Source organism: Pseudophryne corroboree, chromosome 7, assembly GCF_028390025.1.
Source record: "Pseudophryne corroboree isolate aPseCor3 chromosome 7, aPseCor3.hap2, whole genome shotgun sequence".
NCBI lineage: Eukaryota > Metazoa > Chordata > Amphibia > Anura > Myobatrachidae > Pseudophryne > Pseudophryne corroboree.
The window spans coordinates 166,531,011-166,554,554 of record NC_086450.1 but is presented as its reverse complement, the minus strand read 5'-3'; the positions used below and the strand labels follow the sequence as shown (position 1 = coordinate 166,554,554).

The 23,544-nt window shown below is 45.7% G+C and overlaps 1 protein-coding gene across 1 annotated transcript in view; it reads right to left on the bottom strand.

Moving 5' to 3' along the window:
* The window catches only part of KIF5C (kinesin family member 5C), a 135,898-nt gene that overhangs the window by 89,493 nt on the left and 22,861 nt on the right, over nt 1–23,544 (bottom strand). The window contains exons 4-9 of the mRNA XM_063933751.1: nt 12,417–12,521; nt 10,606–10,654; nt 10,191–10,246; nt 2,742–2,829; nt 553–677; nt 122–226 (exon numbers count right to left, since the gene is read on the bottom strand). Of these exons, the coding sequence (XP_063789821.1) occupies nt 122–226; nt 553–677; nt 2,742–2,829; nt 10,191–10,246; nt 10,606–10,654; nt 12,417–12,521 (528 nt within the window). The remainder of the gene's footprint in view (nt 1–121; nt 227–552; nt 678–2,741; nt 2,830–10,190; nt 10,247–10,605; nt 10,655–12,416; nt 12,522–23,544) is intronic.

Below are 23,544 nucleotides of genomic sequence, written 5' to 3'. Positions count from 1 at the left end.
GGGATAATATTTTAAAACTCCTGCAGTATGCCCTTTATGCACTGTATATGGATTTTAATTGGTAATTGTGCTATGCCATTGATAACCAGAATCTGGCACATGGCTGTTTCCATATACTCACCGTACCCTCTGCCAGTGCAGAGATGACATTGCCCAGCGCAGATAGAGATTTATTGATGTTCTTCGCTTCATCCAAAACTGCTCCCTCAGCTCCGGTTTTGCTGACCTGACAAATAATGTTAAAGCATCAGTGGTAATATTCTTCCTAAATATATATCGTACATTATGATAGATGAACATAGATTTGGAGTGCTCAAGGGGAACGTGCAACAAGTGTTCAATTTAACGCCCATTAATGTCACATAAAGGTTAAAGTGTGCTTATTTATAGAAAGAACACACACTAAAACACTAGTTATAATATCTAGGGGCCCGTGCTGTCCAAAACTAATATAAAAATAAATAACTCCAGCCAATGGACTGATTGATGGATAGCAATGGATCCGCTAAGTTCTCTGTGAACAAGAAGCTTGTGGATATAAGGATTTATCACCTTCTCGCTTCCCGCCAGATCCACCAGGTACAGTTTCCCACAAAGCTTCTTCTCTGTCTCGACATTCTCTTGTTTTATATTAATTAAGAAAATACTGTGACTTCTGGAGCTGTGTTCATTCATGTCTGCAGAAAAAAGGAGGATGAAGGTTGGTACTAGTTTGGTACTAGTCCTGGTTTTATTGGTCTCTCCGAACTTTTGAGGCACCATGCTTGTAATAGACCACTCTTTAATGGACAAGACTATGGGGGATATTCAATTAGCAGCAATAACGGACTTTTCGCGCGAAAAGTTCGGTTTTCGCGTGAAAAAAACGGCCTTTTCCCGCGAAAAGCAATTACAGCCTATTCAATTTTCCGGAAAAATTTATCGGTGATAATTTTCTCACTAATTTCACTTCACCTACTCTGAAGCAGGTGAAAAGTTGGGAAAAGTCACTATTTTAAGGTAAAAATGTTTGGATAAGGTACAGAACTCCTGGGATACCCGCCTTAATGACTAACTAGGCACGCTGAAGTTTTTAATTATTTTTAATTGGCCAATAAGGACATGTCATTTTTGGGGTGAAAAAGTACAAAGTGATGGAAATTGGGGTTCAAGGTATGGGACAGGTATATTGGGGTGCTTTATGAGTGGGACAGGTGTTTTTAGGCTTGCAGGTAGGAGTAATCGGTCTGTTTCCACTTTTTTTTTTTTTAAGTACCCTAAAATGACCGAAATATATACTTATACCCATTTTCATGTACCCCAAATTTAATGAAAGCATTTATTTTGCACAAAAAAAACTTGCTTTCTATCATTTTTTTGCATTTTTTAAAAAAATGCATATAACAGCCATTTCACACAATTTAAGTCCCCAAAAACTCTCTAATGTGATCTCTAATACACTTCTCTTCTGTTTTCCTATGTTAGTTTACCATTTTTTGGGGTACAGGCTGACTTTCCCATTTTCACCTACAATTTTCACTGCAACAACTTTCACGTGAAACCCGTTTGGAATTAAATAGGTCGAAAAACGGGAGCGCGCATACCCGGAAAAAACTGTTTCACACGAAACATATTCGGGTGAAAATTGCAGCGAGTTTGCAGATAATTAAATACAGGTATATATACAAGGAGAAAAAGTATGACTCTTGTTTGGGCGCACTCTTATTATATTATCTTAAATGATGATTAAGTGATGAGCCTAAAGCTTGATAATGTCGTCTTTAGCAAACCTTTGTTTTCTCAGATAATTAAATACCCTAGTGTATGTATATATATATATATATATAAGCACAAAGTCCACGGCACTCCCAAATCCCTAAGGTAACGTTTCAATGTTAAAGCGGCATTTTCGTGAGGATAAAATTACAGAAAGTACTACTCACCACCAGACGGAGATAAATGGGTGAGTAGTACTTTGTGCCGAGAGTGCCGCCTGCTTCTGCATTATATATATATATATATATATATATATAAATAAAGAAAAGTGATTCTCTTGGGAGCTTAACCACCACAGATATCTAATACAAATGATAAAAATTTCGTTTATTCAAACAACATATTATAATATTGACATGCAAACTTCCATAACATGAATAGATGGATCATACACGTTGATTGAGTAATGCTCTATTATGTGGTCATTAGATGTTCTTGGTTGTTAGGTGAATACTTATTCTTCATCCCGAAATCACGTGTGTGATCTATTCACAAATTCGTAGAAATCTAACGCGTTTCGTCCGTTAGGATTTCTTCAGGGGTTAACATCAAATGACGGTATTTGCAAAATTCAATATCCCATCCTGACAGAGCCACAAGGATGGACAATAATCAAAATCGGACAAGGTATCAAATTGGCTTCACCAATATATATATATATAATGCGTGGAATTTCTGAGAATGTGTTCCTTATAGGTACATTTAATGGAACTTCAAACTAGGGATGTGACCGAAGTAGATCAAAAGTAAGTCAGTGTGCTTCCTCTTTTAATATATCCTAATGGACTTCAACATCAAATAATGGAATAACCAACCAGATAAATTCAAACACTATCCAGTAAGTTCCCTTTTTTCAGTGCCTCAAGGTTCACCTCACAGCTATGTCCAGTACCTCTTCTGACATGGGTCTTAGCTCTCTTTTTATTCCACTATATATATATATATATATATATATATATATATATATATATATAGTGGTGACTTACTTGTGACGGCGACATGTCTGTTTGTTTTCCCGTCATCAATTACATCCATCACTTCTTCTGGACTGGATACAAACCTCTCTGTGCAGCCCTAAATACAAATATTACATGAGAAAAACCTGTACAACACACTTCCCTGCTTTACACAATGGGGGTAATTCAGAGTTGATCGCAGCAAGCAAATTTGTTAACAGTTGTGTAAAACCATGTGCACTGCACATGTGCACTGCAGGGGGGGGGAATATAGCATGTGCAGATAGAGTTAGATTTGGGTGGGTTATTTTGTTTCTGTGCAGAGTAAATACTGGCTGCTTTATTTTTACACTGCAATTTACCCAAATTGAACTCTCTCTGCACATGTTATATCTGCCCCACCTGCAGTGTACATGGTTTTGCCCAACTGCTAACAAATTTGCTGCTGCGATCAACTCTGAATTAGGCTCAATATGTACTAGCTCTAAAGTAGTCATACAAGTTTATAGCTAATCAGCACACACAAAATACATCTACACTTTTATACTACTCAAAAAAAGCATTACCATTCAGCAGAAAATAAGATTTTACTTACCGGTAAATCTATTTCTCGTAGTCCGTAGTGGATGCTGGGGACTCCGTAAGGACCATGGGGAATAGACGGGCTCCGCAGGAGACATGGGCACTTTAAGAAAGACTTTAGATTCTGGTGTGCTCTGGCTCCTCCCTCTATGTCCCTCCTCCAGACCTCAGTTAGAGAAACTGTGCCCGGAAGAGCTGACAGTACAAGGAAAGGATTTTGGAAATCCAGGGCAAGATTCATACCAGCCACACCAATCACACCGTATAACTTGTGATAAACTTACCCAGTCAACAGTATGAACAACAACAAAGCATCAGTGCAACCCTGATGCAACAATAACATAGCCCTTATTGCAGCAATAACGATATACAAGTATTGCAGAAGAAGTCCGCACTTGGGACGGGCGCCCAGCATCCACTACGGACTACGAGAAATAGATTTACCGGTAAGTAAAATCTTATTTTCTCTAACGTCCTAGTGGATGCTGGGGACTCCATAAGGACCATGGGGATTATGCCAAAGCTCCCAAACGGGCGGGAGAGTGCGGATGACTCTGCAGCACCGAATGAGCAAACACGAGGTCTTTCTCAGCCAGGGTATCAAACATGTAGAACTTTGCAAAAGTGTTTGAACCTGACCAAGTAGCCGCTCGGCACAGCTGTAATGCCGAGACCCCTCGGGCAGCCGCCCAAGAAGAGCCCACCTTCCTAGTGGAATGGACCTTAACTGATTTTGGCAGCGGCAATCCAGCCGCAGAATGAGCCTGCTGAATCGTGTTACAGATCCAGTGAGCAATAGTCTGCTTTGAAGCAGGAGCACCAAGCTTGTTGGAAGCATACAGGATAAACAAAGATTCTGTTTTCCTGACCCTAGCCGTTCTGGCTACATAAACCTTCAAAGCCCTGACCACATCAAGCAACTCGGAATCCTCCAAGTCAGTAGTAGCCACAGGCACCACAATAGGTTGGTTTATATGAAAAGATGAAACCACTTTTGGCAGGAATTGTGGACGGGTCCGCAACTCTGCTCTATCCGCATGGAAAACCAGATAGGGGCTTTTATGTGACAAAGCCGCCAATTCTGATACACCCCTAGCCGAAGCCAAGGCCAGTAGCATGACCACCTTCCACGTGAGATATTTCAATTCCACCGTTTTGAGTGGTTCAAACCAGTGGGATTTCAGGAAACTCAACACCACTTTAAGATCCCAAGGTGCCACCGGGGGCACAAAAGGGGGCCGAATATGCAGCACTCCCTTCACAAACGTCTGAACTTCAGGTAGAGAAACCAGCTCTTTTTGAAAGAAAATGGATAGGGCCGAAATCTGGACCTTAATGGAACCCAATTTTAGGCCCAAAGTCACTCCTGACTGTAGGAAGTGAAGGAAACGGCCCAGCTCGAATTCCTCCGTAGGGGCATTCCTGGCCTCACACCAAGCAACATATTTTCGCCAAATACGTTGATAATGTTCAGCCGTCACGTCCTTCCTAGCCTTTATCAGCGTAGGAATTACCTCATCCGGAATGCCTTTTTCCGCTAGGATCCGGCGTTCAACCGCCATGCCGTCAAACGCAGCCGCAGTAAGTCTTGGAACAGACAAGGCCCTTGTTGCAACAAGTCCTGTCTTAGAGGAAGAGGCCACGGGTCCTCCGTGAGCATTTCTTGCAGATCTGGATACCAAGTCCTTCTTGGCCAATCCGGAACAATGAGTATTGTTCTCACTCCTCTTTTTCTTACGATTCTCAACACCTTTGGAATGAGAGGAAGAGGAGGGAATACAAAGACCGACTGGAACACTCACGGTGTTACCAGGGCGTCCACAGCTATCGCCTGAGAGTCCCTTGACCTGGCGCAATACCTCTGTAGTTTTTTGTTGAGACGGGATGCCATCATGTCCACCTGTGTCAGTTCCCACTGACTTGCAATCTGTGCGAAGACTTCTTGATGAAGTCCCCACTCCCCCGGGTGGAGGTCGTGCCTGCTGAGGAAGTCTGCTTCCCAGTTGTCCACTCCCGGGATGAACACTGCTGACAGTGCACTGACGCGATTCTCCGCCCAGCGAAGAATTCTGGTGGCTTCCACCATTGCCACCCTGCTCCTTGTGCCGCCTTGTCGGTTTACATGAGCCACAGCGGTGATGTTGTCTGACTGAATCAGAACCGGTTGACCGCGAAGCAGGGTCTCTGCTTGACGTAGGGCATTGTATATGGCCCTTAGTTCCAGGATGTTGATGTGAAGGCAAGTCTCCTGACTTGACCACAGACCTTGGAAATTTCTTCCCTGTGTGACTGCTCCCCACCCTCGGAGGCTTGCATCCGTGGTCACCAGGACCCAGTCCTGAATGCAGAATCTGCGGCCCTCGAAAAGGTGAGCACTCCGCAGCCACCACAGGAGAGACACCCTGGCCCTGGGGGATAGGGTGATTAACCGATGCATCTGAAGATGTGATCCGGACCATTTGTCCAGTAAGTCCCATTGAAAGGTCCTCGCATGGAACCTGCCGAAGGGAATGGCCTCGTATGATGCCACCATCTTTCCCAGGACTCGAGTGCAGTGATGCACTCACACCTGTTTTGGTTTTAATAGGCCCCTGACCAGTGTCATGAGTTCCTGAGCTTTCTCTATCGGGAGATAAACCCTTTTCTGGTCTGTGTCCAGAATCATGCCCAGGAAAGGCAGACGAGTCATAGGAACCAACTGCGACTTTGGAATATTTAGAATCCAGCCGTGTCGCCGTAACACTTCCAGAGAACGTGCTACGCTGATCAGCAACTGCTCTCTTGACCTCGCTTTTATGAGGAGATCGTCCAAGTATGGGATAATTGTGACCCCCTGCTTCCGCAGGAGCACCATCATTTCCGCCATTACCGTGGTAAATATTCTCGGAGCCGTGGAGAGATCAAACGGCAACGTCTGAAATTGGTAATGACAATCCTGTACCACAAATCTGAGGTACGCCTGATGAGGTGGATAAATGGGGACATGAAGGTATGCATCCTTTATGTCCAGAGACACCATAAAATCCCCCCCTTCCAGGCTTGCAATGACCGCTCTCAGCGATTCCATCTTGAACCGGATCCTGTTCAGGTACATGTTCAGGGATTTTAAATTCAATAGGGGTCTGACCGAACCGTCCGGTTTCGGTACCACAAACATGGTCGAATAATAACCCTTTCCTTGTTGAAGGAGGGGAACCTTGACCACCACCTGTTGAAGATACAATTTGTGAATTGCAGTTAACACTATTTCCCTCTCTAAGGGGGAAGCTGGCAGGGCCGACTTGAGGTATCGGTGAGGGGGCATCTCTTCGAATTCCAGCTTGTATCCCTGAGACACAATATCTATTGCCCAGGGATCCAACTAGGAGTGAACCCACTTGTGGCTGAAATTTCGGAGACGCGCCCCCACCGGGCCTAGCTCCGCCTGTGGAGCCCCAGCGTCATGCGGTGGATTTAGTGGAAGCCGGGGAGGACTTCTGTTCCTGGGAACTAGCTGTGTTGTGCAGCTTCTTTCCTCTGCTCCTGCCCCTGGCAAGAAAGGACGCACCTCGGACTTTCTTGTTTTTCTGTGATCGAAAGGACTGCATTTGGTAATACGGTGCTTTCTTAGGCTGTGAGGAAACATATGGCAAAAAATTTGACTTTCCAGCCGTAGCTGTGGAGACCAGGTCCGAGAGACCCTCCCCAAACAATTCCTCACCCTTGTAAGGTAAAACCTCCATGTGCCTTTTTGAGTCGGCATCACCTGTCCACTGCAGAGTCCACAGGACCCTTCTGGCAGAAATCGACATAGCATTTATTCTAGAACCTAGTAGGCTAATGTCTCTCTGAGCATCTCTCATATAAAGGACAGCGTCTTTAATATGCCCCAGGGTCATTAATATAGTATCCTTGTCTAAGGTATCAAGTTCCTCAGATAAGGTATCCGTCCATGCTGCTACAGCACTACACACCCAAGCCGACGCGATTGCCGGCCTCAGTAAGGTACCTGAATGTGTATAAATGGACTTCAGGGTACCCTCCTGTTTTCTATCCGCAGCATCTTTGAGGGTAGCCGTATCCTGTGACGGCAGGGCTACCTTCTTGGATAAGCGTGTCAAAGCTTTGTCCACCCTAGGGGAGGATTCCCAGCGTAACCTGTCCGTTGGCGGGAAAGTATACGCCATAAGAATCCTTTTGGAAATCTGCAGTTTTTTATCTGGAGATTCCCAAGCCTTTTCACATAACTCATTTAGCTCGTGTGAGGGAGGAAAGGTTACCTCTGGCTTCTTTTCCCCATACATATGAACCCTCTTGTCAGGGACTGGGGTTTCCTCTGTGATGTGCAACACATCCTTAATTGCTATAATCATATAACGGATGGATTTAGCCAATTTTGGCTGTAACCTTGCATCATCGTAATCGACACTGGAGTCAGAATCCATGTCGGTATCCGTGTCAATAATTTGGGATAGTGGGCGCTTCTGAGACCCTGTCGGCCTCTGCGATATAGGATCAGGCATGGGTTGGGACCCTGACTGTCCTGAGGCTTCAGCTTTTTCCAACCTTTTATGTAAGGAATTAACATTATCATTTAAAACCTTCCACATATCCATCCAATCAGGTGTCGGTGCCGTCGGCAGAGACACCACATTCATTTGCTCCCGCTCTGCTTCCACATAACCTTACTCATCAGACATGTCGACACAAGCGTACCGACACACCACACACAGGGAATGCCCCTTTTGAAGACAGTTCCCCCACAAGGCCCTTTGGTGAGACAGAGAGAGAGTATGCCAGCACACACCCCAGCGCTATATAACCCAGGAATAACACAGTAACTTAATGTTAACCCAGTAGCTGCTGTATTTGTGTTTTTAGCGCCTAATTATGAGCCCCCCCTCTCTTTTTACCCTTTTTCTACCGTGATCTGCAGGGGAGAGCCTGGGGAGCTTCTTCTCAGCGGAGCTGTGGAGAAAAAATGGCGCTGGTGAGTGCTGAGGGAGAAGCCCTGCCCCCTCGACGGCGGGCTTCTGTCCCGCTAAAATACATATCTTTTTGGCGGGTCTCATACATATATACAGTGCCCAACTGTATATATGTTTACTTTTGCCAACAGAGGTCCATATGCTGCCCAGGGCGCCCCCACCTGCGCCCTGCACCCTTACAGTGACCGGAGTATGTGAGGTGTGTATGGAGCAATGGCGCACAGCTGCAGTGTTGTGCGTTACCTGATGTGAAGAACGGAGTCTTCTGCCGCCGATTTCGAAGTCTTCTTTGCTTCTCATACTCACCCGCCTTTTGTCTTCCGGCTTTGCGAGGGGGACGGCGGCGCGGCTCTGGGATTGGACGACGAGGGTGAGATCCTGTGTACGATCCCTCTGGAGCTAATGGTGTCCAGTAGCCTAAGAAGCAGGACCTATCTTCAGAGAGTAGGGCTGCTTCTCTCCCCTCTGTCCCACGATGCAGGGAGTCTGTTGCCAGCAGAGCTCCCTGAAAATAAAAAAACTAACAAAATACTTTCTTATAGCAAGCTCAGGAGAGCTCACTGAACAGCACCCAGCTCGTCCGGGCACAGATTCAAACTGAGGTCTGGAGGAGGGACATAGAGGGAGGAGCCAGAGCACACCAGAATCTAAATTCTTTCTTAAAGTGCCCATGTCTCCTGCGGAGCCCGTCTATTCCCCATGGTCCTTACGGAGTCCCCAGCATCCACTAGGACGTTAGAGAAAACATGCTTTACATTGCAGCTATTTATCTTACATTAGCACATACTTGCCTACCTGACCCTCTCCATGAGGGAGAAAATGCGCTGTTCCTGGACTTTCCTGGTAATGTATGATTGCTATCACCTGTGGTGAAACGCCTTTCTTATCAATTAACTAGCTCACCACAGGTGATGGCAATCATACATTACCAGGAAAGTCCAGGAACAGAGCATTTTCTCCCTCATGGAGAGGGTCATGTAGGCAAGTATGCATTAGCATACCTCCCAACATGACCCTCTCCAGGAGGGACACAATGCTCTACTTCTGGAGTTTTCTCTTAATTTAAGATTGCTGTCACCTGTTTTGAACAGGTTAATGGATAAGAAAGGTGTTTCACCACAGGTGCTGGCAATCAAAAGTTAAGAGGCAAGTCTAGGAGTATAGCATTCTGTCCCTCTTGGAAAGGGTCATGTTGGGAGGTATGCATTAGGCTCCAGTCAGAAACGTATCCATAAGCAGAATTTTCCTCATTGAATCTCATCAGTAGGTAACCGGATGACAGATCTACACTGTCTAGAATGACAAACAATAGATCGACACCATATTGTCCCCATGCATTAAGTACAAATGGTCAGGTACAAAAGGGCAACAGTAACAAAAGGTCGGCAGATGAAAGGTTGATAGGTACAAAAGGTCGATATGTTCAAAAGGGTGACATAACAATAGTTGATACACAAATGGTCAACACATTTTTGGTGGGTTTTCACGTTTTCTCAACATTTGATTGATTTACTATCCGTATGGACTACGATTAGGACTCCTGCCCTGAAGAGTGGCAAGCGTAGCAAGCAGTTGAGGGTCTACTTCTGTACTAATGGGGTTCACAGAACATAAAATATGCAAAAAAGTGTCAACCCCCCCCCCAAAAAAAAAAAAAAACCGTGTCAATCATTTCTGGGTCAACCATTGTCATGTCAACCTTTTGACCCTGTGTACCTAAACCACTGGCGACGTTTAATCTGTCAACCTTTTTACCCTGTCAACCTAATGCATGTTGTCCATATGATGTCGACCTATTGACTGTCTTATCAGTGTATGGCGAGACTTAAAAGTCCAGTATACGCCTTGTAACTGTTGTAGTTTTAATGTTTAACAATAAGCTGACAAACCGAACTGCGTTTACACTGGTCTCTGACAAAACATAGCATACCTTCACATAGGGCACACGGTTCTTATCTTCATGAACTGACAGGTTCGTTTTAGACACTGCAGGGAAGAACGTGATAAGAAATATATTGGTTCGGGTACAAAGTGTCAGCACTGATCATTACAGAAAACAATAAAAATACACTGAAGTCTCCCGTTTGTAATAATAATCTTCCTTTTTCCTGGATTTTTCATGAAGAAAAATTGCGTATTCCGGTACTATATAGAGAATTGTTAATAAATAAACTCCCATTGCAATATAGCACAAAGACATTTTAAACGTTCTGTATTGGGGAATAATCACTTGAATCAAAGTTTATTGCAAGTAGTGGAATTAGAAACTGTTTAATATACAGTACCCACAGTCGTCGTCCCATTTCCCCCCTCCCCCCACATAAAATAAATGAATGTTTTATTACCATCGAGCAAATCCCGGATTTTGTCCAAATAGATTTCAAAGTAAGAGACCTGAAAGTGGAAATAAAAGTATTTTTTAGACGCACAAATGGAAGAAACAAATAAAACACTGTACGCTTTACGGCTTTCACAGGATGGATTAAAGATTTCTAAATCTATTGTCAAAGTCGAAAAATATTGTTATACATATCCATTGTACTAACCCCTCATGCACATGCACGCTGCTCGTGCACCCGGTCCCCCGTGCGTACACATATCCGCAAGTTGCGTAAGAGACGCTCCGGCGACTCGTGCGCATGATATGTGTATTTACGGCGGAGTTTGTGAGCGTGTAGCGTGCGACTCGAACATAGCATATTTAACCCAAATAGTGCATTTTGTAGATATAGTTCCCTTAGATCATGTCAGCGAGTAATGTTAGTTTAAACAGTTCCTGGACAGAGAGATTCGTCTTTGCATGATAGGAAGGGTCAGATGAAGGTTGGTAGGTGATGTCTAGTATCCAACTGTAGGGTATTTTAAGGGTAACATTCCGGTGTTAGTTAGGAAAAGATCGCTTGCTCCTGCGTATAGTTATGTACAGAAGTAGGTTATGAACATTAACTGTATTTGCTGTAAATTACACATGCGGCGGGAATCCAGAGGATACCTCCCACCAGAGCAGTTGGGAAAGGACATCGCCTACCTGTTCAAATCCACCTATGACCTTTGCTGTAATGTAGAGACACATCCCTGTGTCCAATGAACAATGAGATTACAGTGACCATTGTATTGTATATGCATGTTGTGTATAAAAAGACCACTGTTGCCTGGCCAGCACACAAGACTCTGAAGGCTTTCTCCCTGATAGCTGAGGACTGGTCCAGGACGCGCTTGCGAACGATTCCCCACGTATGTATATTCTCTGTAGCCATTATTCTCTATTATTCTGTTAAGATTTCCTTGTTAGCCTGTAGTGTATAACCTGTATCTGTTTACCCCTTTTCTCTGAATAATCCGCTGCGGTGTTAGAGCCCAGTGGTTTACCACAAACCGGTGTTGTGTTTTCACTTTCCTGCAAAGGGCTTTCTTAGCGTCTCAATCGCTATAAGGTGTATAAGCATTGTTAAGGTTTTTAAGGTATTACATCGTTGCAGTACTAGACTGCTAAGGTTTAAAGTATAAGCACACCCTTACACTGTTTCATTACTTAAGGTTTACTGTATATCACTCTGTGTGCGTCCGCGCCGCGTGTACGTTGTACCCACGGCACGGCGTCTGATACGCTAATAGCGTATCAGTACGGTACTCAGTACGCTAACAGCATGCTTAGTACGAAGCGTGAATCCGTGTGCGTACGTGCCGCTCGTGCGTCGCGCCCACGGCATAGCGTCGGATACGCTAAGTGCGTATTCATACGGTACTCAGTACGCAAATAGCGTACTTAGTCCGTAGTGTGTGTAATAAGTCTAGCGGCCATAGCGGCTCCACGGTAATAGTGTATAGCTTTATGTTTTAAGGTAATATTTGACATTATCACTATTCTCAGTAAAGGCCAGATATAAAGCACAATCACGTTCCAGGTGAATTGTGACTTGATAGGTCAGATAGTGGGACTATAGTGGTAAAATCAGATAGTGTGGATAAATACTGTACTTAAAGTTTTACGTCTTGAATCTAGATTACAGGTTGTAATTCTCCTAATCACACGGTGACCACAAGGCTGCACTTTTTGGATTTCTCCTTGTGCAAACAGTTTGACAACAGCCTCCTCGCAGAAGTGCGAATTGTGAGAATTCCTCATCTCCCTTACTGCATTAGCCATCACATTTACCTTTATATGGAATTCCAGGTTTTCATCCATTGAATAAATGTGATCAAATATGTCTGCAGCAATTCTTGGAATAATTCCCATGAGCTGATGGTCGTGTAGCTTCCCCTGAAGACGGAACAAAGCAGACATACATACATGTTTATTCATACACATTCAGCCAGTGACGACATGGACATACTCAATGTAAAAGTTCCATTATGTAGTCATGGGCTCTAGGAAGTAAGGAGCCCAATTCTAGATGACAACTTGGCAGAAATTCTATTCTCCTCGATGTGCTTTCGCACTCATGTTCAGCTGCACACATCCCATAATATTATAGTAGTTCAATATCTCTAATGTACTTACACATCTCTATGAGTGAAAAATGGCGATGTGGGTGGAAGCGTTCCAAAGGCAACTGATACAAAATCGTACATTAAATTGGGAGGCTTTTATTACAGTATCTTCATTTATTATGAAAACTCTGGTACAGATATAACAAATCTAAAGTGCATAAGCAATACTGGAACTTTTCTGTTTCATTCTCTTTTTTATTTAACGTTATAGAGCCACCTTGTACAAAACGGTTTCTACACTATTTATGCAGCGTTTTAAAGAAGCACAAAGTATACATTTTAGCTCCCTCACATAAAATACAAAATACAATGAAAAGGGACTACATTGTGGTGCTACATCTCCTGCAGTCTTATACCCCTTTCACACCGCAGCTTGTACCCGGTATTTTGCCGTTTTAACTGGCTTCCTAAACGGGTCAAGCTGCGATGTGAAAGGGTCCCCTTCAATTTACAGTTTTCAAAATACCGGTATTTTGAAACGGTAAAAAAGAAGGGTCCTACCCGTTTCAGTCCCATTTCACTGTGCAGTGTGAAAGGGTCTGAAACGGTATTTGCAAGCCCCAGCAGGTCATAGGCTGTCTCCATGTGTGATGTCAGCAGCCACAACCAGGAAACAGCTTGGAAAACACAGGAGACACATGTGAGAGTGGCTTTATAAACGTTTAGACTGCAAAGCCATTATAAAATGTCTAATTGGAGTGATGAAGAGGTGAGGGAGCTGCTTTAGGATCAGAGGGCATGAGGAAATCTGCTGCCAAATTACTGGGACAGTCAAGGATACCCTCATATATAAAAACATAGCAAAAATGCTTCAAGCTGCTGGGTTCCATCGTACGACTATCCAAATTATTAATAATGAATTAATTAATAATTATTAATAATGTGTGGGCCAGAAAAGTCCATTTATAATGACAACCACTGTTTTCTATGGGTGAAACGGGTTCAGTGTGAAAGGTACCAAAACGGTAATGAAATGGTAATTTACTGGTTACAACATGAGATGTGAAGGGGGTTTAACTGCTCACACCCGTTTTAAGAACCGTTTCAAATACCATTTCAAAAGCAGGTTTTGCGATGTGAAAGCAGCATCAATGGCTTGTCACTATACTAAAAACGTGTGGTCATTAATACACATGAAAATATAACCATTGTACTAAGTTGCAGATATAAGATGGTCAGTGCCATTCAAACTACACATGGGTAGTCTCTTTTCTGGCAGTGCTGGAATATGACATCATCTCCAAGCGCCGGGAAGTCCGGCTCTCCCCATGATGTAAACTGGGACCTGGGTCAGATGATCCGGGTTACCTGTTTACAATGCCCCCCTTACCTGGGTCCGTCCCAAGACCAACCCTGGTAGCTACCCGGGAAGGATTCCCTGGTCACTGGAACTGGATTCTTTTTAAGGGAGCCGTTTCCACTGAGCCGAGACCCGGGTTATCGCGGCAATAACCCGGGGTTTAGGGGCAGTGGAAAAGGGTTACTACAGGTAGACGCAGCTGCTGTGCGAAAATATGCTAATGCCGCAGGAGGCATCTTGTGTAAACAAATGCTTGCTCCAAATAAGACGCAGCACAAGATGGGATCAGTATGATTTACCTACAATCAAAATCCCAACAACAATTGACCGATGGTCAAAATACCAATAAGGTCAAAATACTGACATGGTCAAAATATCGACATTTAAAATGTTGACACGGTCAAAATACCGACATTTTAAATGTCGACAGGTCAAAATGTCGAAACGAGTTTTTCATAGGATTTTTGGTGTGTATGTCAACATAGGTCGACATGGACACCGTATAAGTGTACCGCGTCCCCTTGCATTCAGGCATGGTGCCATGCTGATCTCGGCACATCATTATATTCCCCCTACACGTCTGCAGGGATGGTAAAGTATGAACAAGTCGGTTGCAATGAAAAAATCATGAAAAAATAAGAATTTACTCACCGGTAATTCTATTTCTCGTAGTCCGTAGTGGATGCTGGGAACTCCGAAAGGACCATGGGGAATAGCGGGCTCCGAAGGAGGCTGGGCACTCTAGAAAGATTTAGGACTACCTGGTGTGCACTGGCTCTGGCTCCTCCCACTATGACCCTCCTCCAAGCCTCAGTTAGGACACTGTGCCCGGACGAGCGTACACAATAAGGAAGGATTTTGAATCCCGGGTAAGACTCATACCAGCCACACCAATCACACCGTACAACTCGTGATATGAATCCCAGTTAACAGTATGAAACAACTGAGCCTCTCAACAGATGGCTCAACAATAACCCGATTTAGTTAACAATAACTATGTACAAGTATTGCAGATAAACCGCACTTGGGATGGGCGCCCAGCATCCACTACGGACTACGAGAAATAGAATTACCGGTGAGTAAATTCTTATTTTCTCTAACGTCCTAGTGGATGCTGGGAACTCCGAAAGGACCATGGGGATTATACCAAAGCTCCCAAACGGGCGGGAGAGTGCGGATGACTCTGCAGCACCGAATGAGAGAACTCCAGGTCCTCCTCAGCCAGGGTATCAAATTTGTAGAATTTTGCAAACGTGTTTGCCCCTGACCAAGTAGCTGCTCGGCAAAGTTGTAAAGCCGAGACCCCTCGGGCAGCCGCCCAAGATGAGCCCACCTTCCTAGTGGAATGGGCATTTATAGATTTTGGCTGTGGCAGGCCTGCCACAGAATGAGCAAGCTGAATTGTACTACAAATCCAGCGAGCAATAGTCTGCTTAGAAGCAGGAGCACCCAGCTTGTTGGGTGCATACAGGATAAACAGCGAGTCAGATTTTCTGACTCCAGCCGTCCTGGAAACATATATTTTCAGGGCCCTGACAACGTCTAGCAACTTGGAGTCCTCCAAGTCCCTAGTAGCCGCAGGCACCACAATAGGCTGGTTCAGGTGAAACGCTGACACCACCTTTGGGAGAAATTGGGGACGAGTCCTCAATTCTGCCCTATCCATATGGAAAATCAGATAAGGGCTTTTACATGATAAAGCCGCCAATTCTGACACACGCCTGGCTGAAGCCAAAGCCAATAACATGACCACTTTCCACGTGAGATATTTCAGATCCACGGTTTTTAGTGGCTCAAACCAATGTGATTTTAAGAAACTCAACATCACGTTGAGATCCCAAGGTGCCACAGGAGGCACAAATGGGGGCTGAATATGCAGCACTCCTTTCACAAATGTCTGAACTTCAGGTACTGAAGCTAGTTCTTTTTGAAAGAAAATCGACAGAGCCAAGATCTGTACTTTAATGGAGCCTAGTTTTAGGCCCATATTAACTCCTGCTTGCAGGAAATGCAGAAATCGACCTAGTTGAAATTCCTCTGTTGGGGCCTTTTCGGCCTCACACCATGCAACATACTTCCGCCATATGCGGTGATAATGATTTGCTGTAACCTCTTTTCTAGCTTTAATAAGCGTAGGAATGACTTCCTCCGGAATGCCCTTTTCCTTCAGGATCCGGCGTTCAACCGCCATGCCGTCAAACGCAGCCGCGGTAAGTCTTGGAACAGACAGGGCCCCTGCTGTAGCAGGTCTTGTCTGAGCGGCAGAGACCACGGGTCCTCTGAGATCATCTCTTGAAGTTCCGGGTACCACGCTCTTCTTGGCCAATCCGGAACCACGAGAATTGTGTTTACACCTCGCTATCTTATTATTCTCAATACCTTTGGTATGAGAGGTAGAGGAGGGAACACATAAACTGACTGGTACACCCACGGTGTCACTAGAGCGTCCACAGCTATCGCCTGAGGGTCTCTTGACCTGGCGCAATACCTCTCTAGTTTTTTGTTTAGGCGGGACGCCATCATGTCCACCTGTGGACGACCCCACTGATTTACAATCATTTGGAAGACTTCTGGATGAAGTCCCCACTCTCCCGGGTGGAGGTCGTGCCTGCTGAGAAAGTCTGCTTCCCAGTTGTCCACTCCCGGGATGAACACTGCTGACAGTGCTAGTACATGATTTTCCGCCCATCGGAGAATCCTTGTGGCTTCTGCCATTGCCATCCTGCTTCTTGTGCCGCCCTGTCGATTCACATGGGCGACTGCCGTGATGTTGTCTGACTGGATCAGCACCGGCTGGTGTAGGAGCAGGGATTTTGCTTGACTTAGGGCATTGTAAATGGCCCTTAGTTCCAGAATATTTATGTGAAGGGAAGTCTCCTGACTTGACCATAGTCCTTGGAAGTTTCTTCCCTTTGTGACTGCCCCCCAGCCTCGTAGGCTGGCATCCGTGGTCACCAGGACCCAGTCCTGTATGCCAAATCTGCGGCCCTCCAAAAGATGAGCACTCTGCAGCCACCACAGAAGAGACACCCTGGTTCTTGGGGACAGGGTTATCAGGCGATGCATCTGAAGATGCGATCCGGACCACTTGTCCAACAGGTCCCACTGAAAAATCCTGGCATGGAACCTGCCGAATGGAATTGCTTCGTAAGAAGCTACCATCTTTCCCAGGACCCGCGTGCAGTGATGCACCGATACCTGTTTTGGTTTTAGGAGGTCTCTGACTAGAGAAGACAACTCCCTGGCTTTCTCCTCCGGGAGAAACACTTTTTTCTGGACTGTGTCCAGAATCATTCCCAGGAACATTAGACGTGTCGTCGGGACCAGCTGTGACTTTGGGATATTCAGAATCCAGCCGTGCTGGCGCAGCACTTCCTGAGATAGTGCTACTCCCACTAACAACTGTTCCTTGGATCGTGCCTTTATTAGGAGATCGTCCAAGTATGGGATAATTAAAACTCCCTTTTTTCGAAGGAGTATCATCATTTCCGCCATGACCTTGGTAAATACCCTCGGTGCCGTGGAGAGTCCAAACGGCAGCGTCTGGAATTGGTAATGGCAATCCTGTACCACAAATCTGAGGTACTCCTGGTGAGGATGGTAAATGGGGACATGCAGGTAAGCATCCTTGATGTCCAGGGATACCATGTAATCCCCCTCCTCCAGGCTTGCAATAACCGCCCTGAGCGATTCCATCTTGAACTTGAATTTTTTTATGTATATGTTCAAGGATTTCAAATTTAAAATGGGTCTCACCGAACCGTCCGGTTTCGGCACCACAAATAGTGTGGAATAGTAACCCCGGCCTTGTTGAAGTAGGGGTACCTTGATTATCACCTGCTGGGAATACAGCTTGTGAATCGCTGCTAGCACCGCCTCCCTGTCTGAGGGAGCAATCGGCAAGGCAGATTTTAGGAACCGGTGGGGTGGAGCCGCCTCGAATTCTAGCTTGTACCCCTGAGATACTATTTGAAGGATCCAGGGATCCACCTGTGAGCGAGCCCACTGATCGCTGAAATTCATGAGGCGGGCCCCCACCGTACCTGGCTCCGCCTGTGGAGCCCCACCGTCATGCGGCGGACTTGGAAGAGGAAGCGGGGGAGGACTTTTGCTCCTGGGAACCTGCTGTTTGTTGCAGCCTTTTTCCCCTACCTCTGCCTCTAGAGAGAAAAGACCCTCCTTTTCCCCGCTTGTTTTTCTGGGTCCGAAAGGACTGAACCTGATAAAATGGCGCCTTCTTAGGCTGTGAGGGGACATGGGGTAAAAATGCTGACTTCCCAGACGTTGCTGTGGAAACTAGGTCGGAGAGACCATCCCCAAATAATTCCTCCCCCTTATAAGGCAAAACTTCCATGTGCCTTTTGGAATCTGCATCTCCAGTCCACTGGCGAGTCCATAAGCATCTCCTAGCAGAGATGGACAATGCACTTATTTTAGATGCCAGCCGGCAGACTTCCCTCTGTGCATCTCTCATATATAAGACAGAGTCTTTGATATGGTCAATTGTTAGCAGAATCGTGTCTCTGTCTAGTGTGTCAATATTTTCTGACAGTTTATCCGACCACGCAGCGGCAGCACTGCACATCCATGCTGACGCAATAGCTGGTCTAAGTATAATGCCTGAGTGTGTATATACAGACTTCAGGATCGCCTCCTGCTTTCTATCAGCAGGTTCCTTAAGGTCGGCCGTATCCTGAGACGGTAGTGCCACCTTTTTAGACAAACGTGTGAGCGCTTTATCCACTCTAGGAGGTGTTTCCCAACGTAACCTATCCTCTGGCGGGAAAGGGAACGCCATTAGTACCTTCTTAGGAATTACCAATTTCTTATCAGGGGAAGCCCACGCTTCTTCACACACTTCATTTAATTCATCTGACGGGGGAAAAACTACAGGTAGTTTTTTCTCCCCAAACATAATACCCTTTTTTGTGGTACCTGGATGTAAATCAGAGATATTTAACACCTCTTTCATTGCCTCAATCGTACAGTGAATGGCCTTAAAGGGCATTAAATTTGACTCCTCGTCGTCGACACTGGTGTCAGTATCCGTGTCGACGTCTACTTGTGCCATCTGAGATAGCGGGCGTTTCAGAGCCCCTGAAGACTTTTGAGACACCTGGACAGGCACGAGCTGAGAACTCGGCTGTCCCGCAGTCGGCATGTCGTCAAATTTCTTATGTAATGAGTCTATACGTGCACTCATTTCCTTCCATAAGCACATCCACTCAGGTGTCTGCCCCCCAGGGGGTGACATCCCTTCTAAAGGCATCTGCTCCGCCTCCACCTCATTATCCTCATCAAACATGTCGACACAGCCGTACCGACACACTCCACACACACAGGGAATGCTCAATATAGAGGACAGGACCCACAAAAGCCCTTTGGGGGGACAGAGTGAGAGTATGGCAGCACACACCAGAGCGCTATATAAGGCAGGGACTAACTGAGTTATGTCCCTTATAGCTGCTTTTTAATATAAACTATATACTGCGCCAAATTAAATGCCCCCCCTCTCTCTTTTTTACCCTTTTCTGTAGAGCAGTCTGCAGGGGAGAGCCAGGGAGCTTCCTTCCAGCGGAACTGTGAGGGAAAAATGGCGCCCAGTGTGCTGAGGGAGATAGCTCCGCCCCTTTTCCGCGGCCTATTCTCCCGCTTTTTTATAGAATCTGGCAGGGGTATTTACCTCATATATAGCCCCTGGGGCTATATATTGAGGTATTTTTGCCAGCCAAGGTGTTTTTATTGCTGCCTCAGGGCGCCCCCCCCCAGCGCCCTGCACCCTCAGTGACCGGAGTGTGAAGTGTGAGAGGAGCAATGGCGCACAGCTGCAGTGCTGTGCGCTACCTTGGTGAAGACTGATGTCTTCATGCCGCCGATTTTCCGGACCAACTTCTTGCTTCTGGCTCTGTAAGGGGGACGGCGGCGCGGCTCCGGGACCGAACATCAAGGCTGGGCCTGCGGTCGATCCCTCTGGAGCTAATGGTGTCCAGTAGCCTAAGAAGCCCAATCCGGCTGCAAGCAGGCGAGTTCGCTTCTTCTCCCCTTAGTCCCTCGCTGCAGTGAGCCTGTTGCCAGCAGGTCTCACTGAAAATAATAAACCTAAGACTATCTTTCTTCTAAGAGCTCAGGAGAGCCCCTAGTGTGCATCCAACCTCGGCCGGGCACAAAATCTAACTGAGGCTTGGAGGAGGGTCATAGTGGGAGGAGCCAGTGCACACCAGGTAGTCCTAAATCTTTCTAGAGTGCCCAGCCTCCTTCGGAGCCCGCTATTCCCCATGGTCCTTTCGGAGTTCCCAGCATCCACTAGGACGTTAGAGAAATCTTGTTGATTTTTTGTCCTGTCGACAGTTTAAATGTCGGTATTTTGACCGTGTCAACATTTTTAATGTCAGTATTTTGACCTTGTCTGTATTTTGACCATCGATCAATGGTTGTTGGGATTATGACCGTTGGGATTTTGATGGTAGGTAAATTGACTGCATCCCCATAAGATTATCTGCAATGACATCTGACATCTAAGTAATCACACGGAAGATACCAGGAAATCTGGTTTGGAAACCTCAGCCCTAACCTCAGCACTTCTACAAAATGGGGTCAACACACCCTGTTTTGTAAAATGCTCACCAACGTCGCCCCTATCCTCCCCCAAATAGCCTAGCATGTCAGTCATACTGCAGCTTATGTGGCACTGAAACCATCGTCACATCCACTGATTTGCACATGCGTAGTGTTGATTCTGTGCAAGTGTAGATCAATAACAATCGGAGATTTACAGATGGGTCCTTCTCTCTCATCCTTGCTGTGATGAATTTGCACGTGTGCATGCACAGCGGTGACTATTCCCAGCCGTGTACGTATAGTTGTGGGTGCATACCCACAATGCATTCTCTATGGGGCGCATGCGCATATGTAGCAACACGGCCATTCATGAGCAAAAAGAATGAGGCTGGACATATCTGTACACAAACCATCGGGTATACGCACATCTATGAATAATTCTTACATATCTACTTTACATTCATGCAAGGCATTGTGGGATTGATATTAATATTATTGTTGTTCAAAAAAATGCAGCCTACTTCCGGATGTCAAAAGCCATTGTATGGGCATGGAAAGCTATATCTGATGGCTGGCAATAGGGAGGCCAATCCCGGGCCGTTTTTTCAATCCAGGGATTCGGGATTGAAAAACGCTCAATCCCGGGATTCCTGGGATCCCGGGATTGCAGTAGGGATCAGTGAAGAAGGGTGTAGGGAGCAGCACCTGAGGGTAGGTGGTGGTGCGGGAGGGTGTAGGTAGCGGCGCGGAAGGCAGGGAGGGTGTAGGTAGTGGTGCCAGAGGGTGTAGGTAGCTGGGCGAGAGGATGTAGGTAGCGGTGCGGGAGGGTGTAGGTAGCGGGGAGGGTTGGTAGCGGCGCGGGAGGGAGGCTGGGTGTAAGTAATATCACTTACTATTAGGTGGACGGCAGCCATGGGCACACTGAACGCGGCGGCATTTCAAATGAAGCGCCGGCCGCCAGCCAACCAGAGCTGGCGGACCGGCAGCCAATCAGGGAAGCGGCCGCAGCAGTCACTCCTGATTGGCTGCCGCTGCTGCGGCAGCTTCCCTGATTGGCTGCCGGTCCGCCAGCTCTGATTGGCTGGCGGCTGGCGACACATTTGAAGTGCCGCCGCGTTCAGCGTTTGTCTATGGCTGCCGCCCGCCTAATTGTAAGTAGTATTACTTACACACCCACCCTCCCGCGCATGCGCAGTGTAATCCCGTGAATCCCGGGATTGGATGCTCCAATCCCGGGATTCAAATCCCGGCATTTTTAGGCCCAAATCCTGGGATCCCGCCGATCCCGATCCCGGGATTGGCCTCCCTAGCTGGCAACCATCAAATACACAGTACTTCTATCAGATTGGGAATATCATCCATTGCTAACCTGAGCTAATTGGCTTCTGATGTCTATCCCTAATGCAAAAATGAAGATACATAAAGATACAATGATGAGGGGCACTCTAAGTCCTATAGTAAATTGAAATTAAGATATAATTGATACATTTTTAAATTATTGTAAAGAAACTTCAATGTCAAACATATAGCATAACATGCCATTTGTAATACAACATACGGTATACAGTAGCACGACATATAGGCAATAATAACCCAATAAGTAATGGCTACTCAGGATAAACACACTTAAAGTGGTAGGTAGTAATGGGAATATGCAAAGAAGTGGGGGTAATAGAAAATCACACAGATTAAAAACGGTCTGTATGTTATAGATTTATACAGTAAATACAGTAGGCGGTAGGTTAAAGAGCTGTACCTATATGAGGATGAATGGCTATGTATCATGCCAGTTACTTCTCCAGAAAAATGTATAAATTGCTAAATTGCATTATCAGGCACCTGCAACCTTGCACACAACAGGGAACCACCCTCTCCACGGTCTGCCTTGTAACGTGCAATTTGGCACCTGTCTTCAGCAAGGTAGATTAACCTGCTACTACCTGCATTTTGGGGGCAGAGGTACACTCTTGCACTGATTCAACAAGGTTGGACTTCTTGCCACACAATATCTCCCTAAAAGAAGATACCTTTTTTATCTCTTCCAATACCACCCAGCCCTTGCGTGCACTCTCATTTGAGGTTCACTGTGACCCATCACACACCCAGACAGCAGAAGTAACCTGGGGAAATTGCGTATTCTCTTTCTCGTTATCCCTGCAAATTAATCACAAGTGACCTCAAACTCCTCTGTGTATGGATAATATTTTCTAATAATGGCATATATTCAGTATAACTTACAGATGCCTAATAGTGCAAATAAGCCATTTTTCAGAAAAGAGACTGACATAAAATTACACAAGCCATTTGGAACCATAGAGGTACATATACCTAACCAAAAGAAGGGAAGGGTGCTAATATTTGGTTAAGCATTCCAACGAGCTGCTGCTAAGAAGGAAGACGGATGTACTACAGGAGTCCACTTGTGTAGAGAGCTAGAAATATACAAGGATAGCAGATTTTGAAGAAGCCTGCATAAGTTGAAACACGCCACTCACAGATCACAAAGATCACGATCAAAGCGCTTCAAGCAAGCAAATTGGAAGTCTGCCGGCAGATGCTCAGCCACACCAGATCACTTAACGGAAGTCGCACATATCCTGTTGCCATTGGACGTTTTACATGAAGCACCAGAACCGCGGTAAGGTGCAAGACAGCAGTGCAATAGCACGGGAGCTGACTGTCACTCTGCAAAGAGTGCATCCTGAACATACCAGTGGGTGCTTTAACATTCTGCACGTGTGGGACTTAACAGTTGCAACTCTACATCTATATTTATGAGGCATATTATTGTTTGTACAACATCTGCAGGAATTTCGCACTCATCTGACTCAATTGGGGCTAAAATCATGGTTTTGGCTAGTTGGGACCAACTTAGCAATTGAGAACAACTGCATTAGCAGCATTATATCTGGACATGAAGGGTGAGTAAAACGCC